This window comes from Phacochoerus africanus, chromosome 3 (assembly GCF_016906955.1).
Source record: "Phacochoerus africanus isolate WHEZ1 chromosome 3, ROS_Pafr_v1, whole genome shotgun sequence".
Classification (NCBI taxonomy): Eukaryota; Metazoa; Chordata; class Mammalia; order Artiodactyla; family Suidae; genus Phacochoerus; species Phacochoerus africanus.
In genome coordinates, this window is record NC_062546.1 from 64,994,602 (window position 1) to 65,007,649 (window position 13,048).

At 38.2% G+C, this 13,048-nt stretch overlaps 1 protein-coding gene across 22 annotated transcripts in view; it reads left to right on the top strand.

Annotated features, from left to right (window-relative positions):
- The first annotated feature begins 3,188 nt into the window (after nucleotides 1-3,188).
- The window catches only part of NEB (nebulin), a 220,175-nt gene continuing 210,315 nt past the window's right edge, over nucleotides 3,189-13,048 (top strand). For 7 of the 22 annotated variants that reach the window (XM_047771946.1, XM_047771928.1, XM_047771934.1 and 4 more), the window contains exons 1-7: nucleotides 3,228-3,268; nucleotides 3,878-3,962; nucleotides 4,503-4,567; nucleotides 7,983-8,024; nucleotides 9,641-9,841; nucleotides 11,687-11,794; nucleotides 12,537-12,641. In XM_047771946.1, the coding sequence (XP_047627902.1) occupies nucleotides 4,532-4,567; nucleotides 7,983-8,024; nucleotides 9,641-9,841; nucleotides 11,687-11,794; nucleotides 12,537-12,641 (492 nt within the window). In that variant the 5' untranslated portion in view covers nucleotides 3,228-3,268; nucleotides 3,878-3,962; nucleotides 4,503-4,531. Of the gene's footprint in view, nucleotides 3,269-3,877; nucleotides 3,963-4,502; nucleotides 4,568-7,982; nucleotides 8,025-9,640; nucleotides 9,842-11,686; nucleotides 11,795-12,536; nucleotides 12,642-13,048 lie in introns of all 22 variants that reach the window. The other 15 variants (XM_047771927.1, XM_047771930.1, XM_047771929.1 and 12 more) reach the window with 4 other exon arrangements.

The following is a 13,048-nucleotide window of genomic DNA, read 5'->3' on the forward strand; positions in this document are numbered from 1 at the left end:
TGAGGTTGCGGGTTCGGTCCCTGCCCTTGCTCAGTGGGTTAACGATCCGGCGTTGCTGTGAGCTGCGGTGTAGGTCGCAGACGCGGCTCGGATCCCGTGTTGCTGTGGCTCTGGCGTAGGCTAGTGGCTACAGCTCCGATTAGACCCCTAGCCTGGGAACCTCCATATGCCGTGGGAGCGGCCCTAGAAAAGACAAAAAATAAATAAATTAATTAAATAAGAAATATAAAAATCTGTTCTGCAGTCTCATTTTTAATGCTCAATAGCCACATGTGGCTAGTGGCTACCATCTTGGTGATGCTGGTATTGAACATTTCCATAATCACAGAAAGTTTTATTACATACTGCTTGTCTGGAAAAATTAAGCCAATGGAGGAAAAATAAAAGAGAAAACTATTAACTCCTAGAAAAACAAACCCTTGTGCAGGAAAAGAAAAATAATTATAGAAGTTCCTGTCATGGCTCATCAGTTAGCAAACCCCACTAGCATCCAAGAGGACGTGGGTTTGATCCCTGGCCTTGCTCAGTGGGTTAAGGATCCGGTGTTGCTGTGAGCTGTGATGTAGGTCGCAGACATGGCTTGGATCCTGTGTTGCTGTGGCTGTGGTGTAAGCTGGCAGCTGTAGCTCTGATTGGACCCCTAGCCTGGGAACTTCCATATGCTTCGGGTATGGCCCTAAAAAGCTAAAAACAAAAACAAACAAAAAATATGATGGGAGATGAAGCTTGTGTCTGGCAAGAGTGGGGGTTTATGTAAAAGAGAAATAAAGCCTCATCTTCCAAGTTGGGAACCTGACAGGTAATACCTGTGACTGGAAAAATCAGAAAAGAACAATGTAGACATTTTGTTCAATGTGTGAAGATAAATAACAAAAGATTCAGCTAAAAGGATTAAAATGATAGTCTCCAGGGTGGGAAAAATAGAGGAACAGTGGAAACCTGAGGGACACTGATTTTTAGTAATAAGCCTTGCAAAACTATTTGCTTTTTAAATGATGTGTAAATATAATTTAATTAAAATGCTAAAATCAAAGGGGAGTTCTCAGCAGGTTAAGGTTCCAGTGTTGTCACTGCAGCAGCTCAGTTTTGCAATTTCTGCCAAAAAAGTAATAATGATAATAATAATAATATCAACCTGCATCAAAACCTCTAATATTATCTCCCCACTCAAATCTCTTCTGGCCCCAATCATGGCGCTTCTATATTTTGATAGTCTTTACTTTGATATTTTGGGAAGCATTGCCTGAAGTTCTGGCATTAGTTCCTAACTGTACCCTGCTTTGTTTTGTAGCCAGTTATATAGGCTTATAGCCAAACTTCTATTAATTTATAACTTGTTAGGCTACCTACAGTCTGGATCCAGAAGCTTCACAATATTTGGTATCTCAATCTAATACAGGGTAAAGAGCAAATATTTCAATAACTGTAAAAAATAATAATAATTTAAAAATAATAATAGTTAACATTTATTGAGCACTTACCATATGCAAGGCATGTGATAAGAACCTACCAATATATTAAGGTGTCAATTTATTCTTCTTCAACAGAAGAAGCCGTAGATAGGCTAGCAAAATAGAGCTGCTCTTTTATCTTGAGGACATAACTTCAGATAAATATTAATGTATGTTTATTTTTAACTTTATATATTTTTATAGTATATATATATTTTAAAAAGGGCCCATATTATTTCTCACTTTAGCACCATCTTTTGAAAAGCACATAATGAATTGTAAATCCCAATTCTTCTAGTTTGCAGCTGCCAGGTAAATGATCTCATATTATACACATATATCCCTTGATCATAAAACCTGTGAAAACATACAAAATGAACAGGTATAATTCAGATGATAAAATGATGCTCATTTTTTTTTTTTTTTAACCAACATATGAATCATGGCAGGGGGAGAAGTGCCTATATTTGAAATATGAGATTACTTCCTAACACTAAACTTTAAAAAATGATAATAACAGGTTTAGTTTCAAATCCATATCAAGATGTGAATGACCCAGAGGTTTTTTTCCTTAGTACAGGGGAGTGGAAAGAGATTGCCAGCAAACATTGTCTTCAGGTAAAAAATTGCTGGATAATTTTTACAAAGTCAATATCTTACACTCTGACTTGCATAATAGTGCCCTCTCTTCTAGAAATGTGATTTCCATTTTATCTGCTCTTAACTGTTCAGAAATTGAAACCCTTTTGAGCCTGCATTCACACTTTGCTTCTAGGAGCCACCTGAGTAAATAGAAAATCAGTAACCCAGTTACATATGAGAGAGGCTCTGTATTTACAGCAGCTTGGCTTGGGCTAGGAAGGGAGAAGGTAATGAATACGATCTTGGCATACCCTCCAGTTTAGTAATAGAAAAACGATGGGGCCTAATCTAATTACACCTTGTGGATACCTTATTTATTGTCACCATCAAACAGTTGCACCAATCATTTCAATTTATCACATTAAAAAAAAATTGGGAGTTCCCGTCGTGGCGCAGTGGTTAACGAATCCGACTAGGAACCATGAGGTTGCGGGTTCCGTCCCTGCCCTTGCTCAGTGGGTTAACGATCCGGCGTTGCCGTGAGCTGTGGTGTAGGTTGCAGATGCGGCTTGGATCGCGTGGCTCTGGCGTAGGCCGGCGGCTACAGCTCCGATTCGACCCCTAGCCTGGGAACCTCCACATGCTGCCTAAGCGGCCCAAAGAAATAGCAAAAAAAAAAAAAAAAAAAAAAAAATTGGCTTTCCCAGCTTGATGTTTTGGGGATCTTATCCCTCAAGTGCTTTCACATTAACACCTGTAGCTCATCTGTGGCTCATTTGGTAAGCTGCATAAGGACAAGCATATTTATTTTCATGAAGATTGGATAAATGACAGGAAGAAAGCAGTTACAGAAGGGCAAAAGTCCCTCAAAGTCAGGCTTATTCTAAATTCTTTTGCATGAAGATGGTATTAAACAGGGCTGTAGGAAATGAGGGATTAAACATCAATTTGAACCCCATATGCTGGAAGTTAGGTAAAATTCCATTACCTTTGAATAGCTCTATGCAAGCAATTTGTTACCCTTTATCCTTGGTGGAGTTGATGAACAGGTGGTTTTCAGAAGATCACTTAGTATATTTAGCTTCTGAAATTTGAGCGACTCCAGATCTGATTGGCTGCTCTGGCCACATGATAATTCAGAGCCCAGGCTCCTCGCCGGCTCTTGTCTGGGGTTCTCAGGAGGGGAGAGTTGGGAGAGACTTTGCTGCTGAGGAAATTTATTTGGTAGATTGAAGGTAAGGCCAATCTATGGCTTTTTCTGTAATGTTCTTTCAAGTGATATTCCACAACTTCCCTTGAGGTATTTTCCAAAGTTGGGGTCATAACTGGGGAAGTGTGTGATAGAAATGTGACTTGGAAAGTCTGTAACCCCATTGCCCTGCTTGGGCTCTACTAATATCTGACATGTAATTGTGTGATTAAAGTCAAGTCCTATACTAACCAACTCTTGCTTGACTGAGTTGGCTCTCTCGTTTAAGAAAAAAGGTTTTTTTTCATTTTTTTACCTTTTCTAAATATATTGGTGTGAAAAAGTATCTATGTTCTATGCTCCTATATTTATCCTGTTCTCCTGGGCTTCATTTGCCTCAGAAGGAGAGGCAGTTTTGCTAGCTTCACAAAACCAGCCACAGCTGGGGTATTGGTTTACATGGCAAATAGCTTTGGGCGAAGGGACAGCTGCTCCAAATCATCATCCACTTTTATTGAGAGAGCGTCCTCTCTGGCGTCAAATAAGAGGGCCTTGGGAGATCCTTTCGCTAGTTCCTGAATTAGAAGCTTAGGCCGAAGACCCACCGTCTTATATGTATTTCATTCAAGACTTTAACAATTGGTTATCTTTTCAGGTTTGAACAGAGCTACAGAAACGCAAGGGGAAAAATCCTTACAAACCGATGGTGTTCGAGAGGAAAATAACCCCATTGCCTTGAGGTTTCTATTTTTTCCTTTTAAAAGCTGTTGACAGATTTATGTTTATGTATTCTAACTTGGGGCAGAGGATCTATTGCCTACAGTGTAGGAGAGCAGGTGGAGACTTAAGGCAGTGCTCTTAGAGTTTGAGTGCTATGGGGGGAAAATTCCAACTTTTCCCAAAAGCCTCTCTGGCCTTTATTTCACTAAAATTTTTGCTTGGAATTTCACTTGAAAATGTTCTTCCCCAAGTATTTGGAAATTTAAATACTCTTCCTTAGAACCCAAACCTTCTCCCTCCTTTAATTCAGCTATCTTTTACAACTTTAGCCAAGCTGACCATGTAGCTAGATGTAGCCATTACACAACATATTCCTGAGGGAATTAAAAGAAATTTGAAGCCTCTGTTTTTTTAGACCTGTATTGAATTGTCTTCCCTCCACCTGCAAAAATAAATGAATCCTCAGAACAGATTAGCCTTAAATTCTGATTTTATGATGTTATGATTTCAGCCCCAGGGATAGATGCTAATGTATTTTCATTTGTCTGGAATATGAAAAGTTTGTAGGTGCCACTACTACTCTGGGAAAATGGCAGATGACGAAGAATATGAGGAGGTGGTGGAGGTAAGACGTTTTAAAATCCTGACTCTGACAGCAGGGTATTTTATGTGGCAACAATCAAAGCCATGTAGGCGAATTAATCATTTGAAAAATATGTCTATTATAACTTCACCGAGTCATCGTTAAAACGTAAGAAAGGAATATTTTATATTCAGTTCCACTATAATTATGTGGGATTAGAACTGAAAAGAAATATCACTGTTTCCCATTTTTGCTTTTCTTTAAACTCTCAAACAAACAAACAAAAAACAAACAAAAAAACACCAAAACACCCAAAACAAAAAACTAAGGTGGGGTAAATGTGGATTTTACCTTGTCTTCTGAAACTCCTTTCTTCTCTACTTCCTAGCCCCCATGACAGAAGGGACAGGGGTGGGGAGACCCTGAGGGGATGAAGAAAGGGTTCTGAACTCTATTTCTTAGTGTCTGCACAGCAATAGAGCAAAAAGAGCTATTCACTCTTTGCTTCAAACAGCTAATTATTCGCATAGGGTGAAGTGGATTAAGTGCTCAGAATAATATATATGTTATTATGAGATTAAATGCATATGTGAGGTTTTATGTATGTGCATATGGGCACACACTTACATGTATAAAAGTAAACTCATGAAGCTCACAAGTGTCTTAAGTTGGAGCCACACTTTCCCACCAATTCCATTATATTTACCCAAGGGAACAAGACTAGCTTTTGCGTTTGATTTTTGAAAAAGAACAAAGACTGTCATGGGCATCTTGAAAAATTCCTTCAAGGTTGCTGGTGGATATCTGACATGATTTACAAAGTTGAGAATTGTTTATTGTATGTTCATTTTATTTTGTTTTTATTATGTTGTGGCTTTTATTTACCAACGCTTGCCTTTAGCATTCTTTTTACAACTTAGCATTCATATAAATAAATACCTTGCCATTGAATCTGGATGTGCTTAATAATTACCAATTAACAATGGTGATCTAAAAACATGTGAAAATTTCCAAGTGTCCAAGATATATGGAAGCAGGTTTGAAAAATCTTTCCTTTTCAATAAGAATGAAATTAAGAGTTACCCAGAATCAAATTCCAAATGAACATGCCAAAATTTGTCTTTGGAAGATTATTTTATGGAGCAGTTTATATTTAGAGGAAGAAAATTTTATTTTATTCTATAAATAAAATTGCTTTTATTACTGAAGGATATGAAGAAGAGGAAAAAAGAAACCGACTGATCTTTGTACAATATAACGTTCAACTTTCCTGGCTTAAATGTTAAAGAACATGAGTTCAGTGTTCAATATTATCACAAGTGTGCACTTTAATATATCATCAGTGATCAGAATAATCACTATCAAGCACTAACACAATTATAAATTAAATTGTCTTCCCTATGATGGTAATACCAGGAATACTTTTTAACCTCTAGGTTAAATATACCTTGCCTTTCTTAAAATAATTGTGTTCATTGGTCACTGGAAATTGCCCTTAGTGCTAGATTTGGTGAATTTAACTAGATGTCATAAAAATGGGAGAGGCTATTTTTAGGCTTCTCATCCTTGTCGTTTTGTTCCCATTACTGCTTCTGGGTCTGACCAGCAGGTGCTAAACTAATAGACTTTCTGCCAGAGAGAACTGAACCAAGGTCTCTCTGACCTCAAAAAGATGCCATGAGAATAGGATCATGGCAGATTCAAGAAAATGGGCAGGGAACATTTCACAAAACTGGCAGGAATTAGCTTTAAAATATATATCTCCTGGGCATCTTGGATAACTAAATAAAACTGTCCTGTCATTCTCTACTCGAACTTGGAAAGAAAGGGGAAAAAAAAGCAAAGATATACTCTAATTAGTGGCACAGCTCTAAAAAAAAGTGAGATTTGGCATACAAGTTAATGCCAACCGTTTGGATAATGCTGCCTTTCTTGGTGAGATTATTTCTAAGATGTATTTACTAATGATGTGAACTCAGCAAAGGTAAAATTGGATGGCTACCAAAGAGCTGCTTTTTCTTGGCTGCTAAGAAAATCCAAAATAGTTGTAAATTATTCACTTGAGTTTGAAAATTTCTTTTCAAGTCACTGATATTTGAGGTGGGGGACGGGAGGCAGAAAAATGGTTCTGCATAGATCAGCATCAAAGAGCATTTCCTAAAGTGTTCAAATGCTGTTTCCCATGTGATGAAGGCATGGCACATAAAAGAGATTCTCTGTCCTGCAAAAGCTTGTAATTTCCGTTGCTATGTGTGAGGACACAGAGATAGAATTAGATTTCAAATTAAAAAAAAAAATAGTATAGGAGCAAAGAAAGCATAGGAGTGGGGAACATTAGGCAAATTTTATGTTAATTTTACTGCAAATGAAACAGAGCATGTGGCCTGTTGACAATGGTTAAGTAATTTGATGCATGTTCACTGAACCAAGGCAAAAGAAAGGAGGCCTCTGAGGGATTTTTTTTGCATTCAGTATTTTTTTCATCTCCCCAAGTGTATGTCTTGGTGGTAAAGCAAAAAATGGAGCATAACTTGCTATACATTTTGTTGACTGGGAGAATGAGCCAAGCGGTTCGTTTTTATCCCTTTCCTTTTATGCCTGGGCCTAAACCAGTCTTTTCCTTCTGCTCACCCAGCTTTGCTGGGTAATGCTGGGGGCAGGATTCCACTCTCCTTACGCATCTGAAACAAAATGTCAGCCAGTTCCTCTCCACGTCTATTTATTGCTAGTGATGTCAGAAGTAGCACAAAAGCAGATTTGATTTCAGATCTAGCCTGTGGTGCCCTCAGAGCTGTCAGGAGCAAATTGCTGCCTAATTTTCCCACATTTTGTGGTGAGGAATCTTCTCACTTTTTCCTTTTCCCGTTGGCATTTGTAAACTTCATTTTAGTCCCTATTTTAGGACAATCACTCAACTGGAAGGGATTTACCCATTATTCCAGAAGAAACTCCTACTTCATAATCAGGGTGGTACAGGGATAATTGAGATGTGTATGTGCCTTTGGATTTATTTTTTCCATGATAACAATATTTAAAATTTTTATCCACACTGAGGTTTTCTGAGTTTTTAAAAAAATTGTTAGCAAACAGTGAGTTTTATCACACTTCCTCTTTGCTCAACCCACACACTCAAGATATTGTTATTATATTCTTTTCTCAGTAAGTTCTATCTTGGATACCCTAAGAAAAAATCTTACTTGTCTTAAGTCAAGTAGCTTCACCTGATAAATAACCATCCTCAGACAACTTTCACATCACTCTACATCTCCTTGTCCAGTCTGATGGCATTCACTTTAGCTACCCTAAAGTCTCACATAGTGAAATGGGTTCTAGAACGTGAACTTTGTTTCCCACAAATAGAAAACCAACTAGTGAAATAAGCCAAGTGGTTTTGTTGGGACAGAACAGAGGTGATTTCTGCTTGGGTTCTCATGATAACTTTGTTCTCTGTTGGTAGTATTACACGGAGGAGACAGTCTATGAAGAGGTACCAGGGGAGGTAAGACCCAGCCCACGCCTGCATGAACTGCATGCTCATTAACCTAAGAAGAGCCTTCTCCTCCTCAGACTCCCAGCATCCCCAAGCTGGCAAAAGGGAGAATCTGGAGGATCACTCACCTATGTGGGCCCAGCAGCCGGTGGTACAAGAATGAACTTTCAACATATCCGAGATGGCTCAGGATAATTTCCCCCATCACTCATGTGATATTTTTGGTGTAGGTGATGCTTAATAGAATAAAGTCAATGGCTATTGCCACACTCTGACTGCAGCAAAGGTATGGCCTTGGACTTGTGATTTGCACAGGAACCAGCAGTTTTACTGTGTAAAGTCATAACTTCTGGGGCACCTGCTCTGCCAAAAGGGATGGCAAGCCTTTGTTTTTGATGGTACAGTAAATTTCTCCTTTGATTTTGGCACATTAAGTATTCTGAGAAAGTCATTCCCATAAATGCTCCAAGTTGGAACTTTTTTTTTTTTTTAAGACAAAATGTATCTCTCTTATGCTTCATTTTCTGCATGGAGCCGTTTATCTTGAGCACGACAAAGAATGATATGGATGACAAACCCTGAGGCCTGTGTAAAATCTAACATATCTAGATGTCGTAAATTGGTTAGTTTTTCACAATCAATCATATATTAGTAATAATGTGCAGAAAGCAACCTATTAGCAGTGATCTGACAAGACTAGGGGAAGTTGTTACAGAAGCACAATTTCCTTGTTCCTTAGGTTTCTCTTTTAATAGTTGATGTTGGAACTCTTCCTTTGGTAGAGATGATGTAAGCTGTGGAGGAAATCATATTATGCGATGGCTTTAAGATTTGGCTCCTTCTTTTCTTATATGCAGAATTTTTAGCCCTGGACTAGACTCAAACTTTGGACCTTGGTTTCTTCTGCTATAAAGCCCGTTTCTCGCCTACCGCTTACATAATAACGAGGCTAATTACCCCATTATGTTGTCATCATTATTCTTGTCCACCTAAGCATTTATTAATGTAAACAGCACTCCAGTTCACATTAATTAACTGGCTAAGCCAAGAGAATGGTAATCACTGGTAATACTGATGTGATTCATTTTTTAAAAGTTCATTACTCTGTCTCATACGACAGCATGCCTAAGCACCTGCAGAATAAGCAAAACAGACTTTTTCTTAGAGTCATTTAAAAGTTAGTATTAAAGTCAAGAATTTGAGCTTTATGTGATTGTCTTCCTTTTTTGTTCCCTGATCCCAAGTTTGCTTTCACTTTACCCACGCAATTTAAGAAGATTTTTAAATGTTGTGAGAATATTTTTACTTTTGAGTTTTACCCTGTCTTAAAGTGTTCCTTTAGGCAAATGGAATTTTAAGGCAATGATGCAAGTCAGTAATGGGTAAGCTTTTTCTTCCATGCAATCTGACACAATCAGCCTTAAGATTTATGTAACATAATGTGCTTTCACATGGATATAGTGTGTGATTTCCTGCTTTGGCTTGTCTTAGATGCAGAGCAGTCACACCAGGAGTGTCAGAACGACTTGAAGTTAGGATAATGTGTATCAAGTTGAGGGTATCACAGTTTTTACTTTCACAACAGTGTTGTCACTTTCTGGCATAACCACATGTCAAATTTTCAGACAATAACAGAAGTCTATGAAACTACGACCACAAGGACATCTGGCTATGAGCAATCAGATACTTCCCAACCAGCAGTGGCACAGCCAATGCCCGCAAAGCCGGTGGAGAGGAAGAAAGTTATTCGAAAGAAAGTGGACCCTTCAAAGTTCATGACTCCCTACATTGCACACAGTCAGAAAATGCAGGATCTCTTTAGCACAGTAAGTTTCAAACGACTTCTGCTAATCTGGTTTTATTATTGAGAAATTACTGATCTCAACCAACTCTGTTTTGGATGCTGACTGGATTTTGTTTCTCAACCTTGTATGAGACAAAACTTATTTTGCAGAACTATACGCTCTTGTGACTTGAATTTTGCTTTCGTGTAATTTATTTGCAGCCCTGCAGCATCAGGGGAAGCATCCTTATTGAAATTATGCCCTCAGAATAAGCAAAAGGCCAGTTACAAAGCATTTACTGGTATTTAAATGCTATTAGTTAGCCACTCTAGAACATGAAATCATAGATATAGATTTAGTTGAAATCGGTTCACAGAAGCTAAATGGCACTTATCTATGTCTGAGCACGGTGCCTCATAAGTAGACTAGATAATGGTACATACCTCCAGGAGGTATGTAGTGAAAAAGAACATGTAGTTTAAAAAATCAGGATCAGTCTAAGAACTCATTCGAAATTGAGGAAACTATGGCTGCATGTTGGAATTCTCTGGAGCTTTATTATTTATTTTTATTTTTTGGCCATACCTGTAGCCTATGGAATTTCCTGGGCTGGAGATCAGTGGAGCTTTAAAACTACTGATGCCCAGGCTGTTCATTGGTCCAGGCAGGCTTGGGTCCTGTAGAGAAGGATTTTTAAAAGCTGCCCAGGTTCTAATGTGCAGCCCAGGTTGAGAATCACTGCTCTTGATGATCCCTGGTCCTTAAATCTCCACATATAGTTCTGTAAGTTATGCTGACTGGCAGCAGGGTTGGACTCCCTTGAATGGATCTAACTTATTGATTGTCCAGGGTTGACTGAGGTCTCACTAGATGGCTTGATTGCATGTCCTATGGAGGCTTGCAAAATATGAAAAGTACTCAGGGGAACACCAGATTATATGGGCCTAATGCTTATGTCAAAAGCATCCCCTTGTGGTTGGCCATAAATATTCATTTTTGGTTAAGTGTTAACTAACTACTGGGGACTCTTTGCTACATTTCTAGCTCAGATTCCTGAATGGTCTAAAACTTAGGTTTTCTAAGACTTAGATTTCTAAAAACAAGATTATCTTGCCTCTTTTCTCATTGTAGTATTCAGCAAAGATAAAAAATTTGTCAATTTATTGCCATAAAAATCTCATTAATGCAGACACTAATAGCCTATAAATTCTAATAGTCTGAACAAAATGTTGGTAAAGATTTGTAATATTCTTAAAGTGGTTTTGGTAATGAAATCAATAGTATAATTTAGATGGTTGACCGTTCCACTCAAGAGTCCCTAAAAGAATTAAGTGATATATTATGCATATTATTGTTAAAGCAAGAACTTGTATATTTAGCAAAAATAATAAAATTATATTCCTTTTCAAAATACTTTATAATTTAGACTTTCCATTAATTCAGCTGGTGTCTCATTTATCCAAGTCACTGAGATTTAGCTGCAACTTCTGAGCTGAATATTTTTGCATTGTATTAGCTATCAGATCTTTTTGGACTTGACTCAATTTCTATGTTTATTTTCTGAAATTATTGAGGCTCCAGCTTTTTATGTGTGAATTCAGACAGTAAAAATATTGAAAGAATCATTTGGGGTATTTCCAAGACAATAGTTTATAATCAAATTTCTATTGTCTCTAGTCTTCAACCATGTTTAGGCATAATAAGTAACATATCTATTTTAGTTTTTGTTGCGAATCAGGGGAGGGGACAAGAAGAAAGCTGTTAAAATTGATAATTGTTATAACTTGCAGGATTTAAAAAAAAATCAGATTGGGGATGTGTGCTCTGCCTGAAATTTTTGCTGCTGTGTTGTCAGGGTTTTAGGCTAATATCTGATATTCTTTTTAGAATAAATACAAGAAGAACTATGAAAAAGCAAAAGGAAAGCCATATGCCATCACCACAGATACCCCAGAACTTCGCAGAATCAAGAAAGTACAAGATCAACTCAGTGAGGTAGGCTGCATTGCTAAAATAAAGGAGAAAAAAATTTCAAAAATATGCCACAGGGAACTGAAGTGTTTAAATAGGTGAAGAGAGAAGAAGGTGTCAAATTACTGTGAGCCAGTCCAGAAATCTAAAGGAAGCATTGGCCGTAGATCATGTGGCCCTAAATGTGAACCCAATGAAATTTCTAAAAGCTTGGCTTGGAGTTCCTATTGTAGCTCTGTGGTAATGAATCTGACTAGTATCCATGAGGATGCGGGTTCGATCCCTGGACTCTCTCAGTGGGTTAAGGATCCAGTGGTGCTGTGAGCTGTGGTGTATTTTGCAAACACGTCTCAGATCTGGCATGGCTGTGGCTGTGGCATAGACTGGCAGCTGCAGCATTAACTCAACCCCTGGCCTGGAAACTTCCATATGCTGTGGGTGCAGCCCTAAAAAAAATAAAATAAAATATAAAAAAATAAATAAAAGCTTGGCTTGAAGGTGGTATGGGATGGGAGTTCCAACCCACTGTGATCCCTCATACTGGAGCACAGGGAGACTGAAATTTGGCCTGGAAAACAATCAGTAAACACAGGGGATCTACAGATCTTTAGAGATCACAGTTTTCTATCTAAAATGCAGAAACTTTGCTTTGTCTGTGATGCAGACAAAGAGTGACTGGGTCAATGCTCTTTAGTTATAAAATGTTCCTTGAAATACTCCTGTGCTCATGCCTATTATGAGCTCTAATTGTGTGTTATTTCTGCAGGTTAAGTATCGAATTGATGGCGATGTTGCTAAAACTATTTGTCATGTTGATGAAAAAGCAAAGGACATTGAACATGCAAAGAAAGTGTCGCAGCAAGTCAGTAAGGTAAGGTCGTGGTATGAATGGCTGGGATACTAAATAGCATGTGGATTACCTCTGCTTGGCCTTAGAGGAGAAAACTCCTGTTCACCAGTCCCACTTGAACTCACAGTGTGATGGGCTCTAACAGCTGCACGTGTTGGAAAGGCTGCACAGGTGACTGAAGTAGCTAGTCAGGGCCCTGGGGATTAGAGAGCCCAGGCCCTGCCACTCGGCTCCAAGCAGTTGCTGCACAGAATGCAGTCCCAGTGTCATCAGAATGCCTTATTTTATTAAGGACATTGGGAGCTGGATTTTTATGAGAAATCTCCAAATTTCAAATGTAGGCAACCAATTAAAAACATTTCTAAAATATACCATGTCAGTGACACACATCTACTATCTAAATTCAGCCAATAACTGACGGGTTGCAA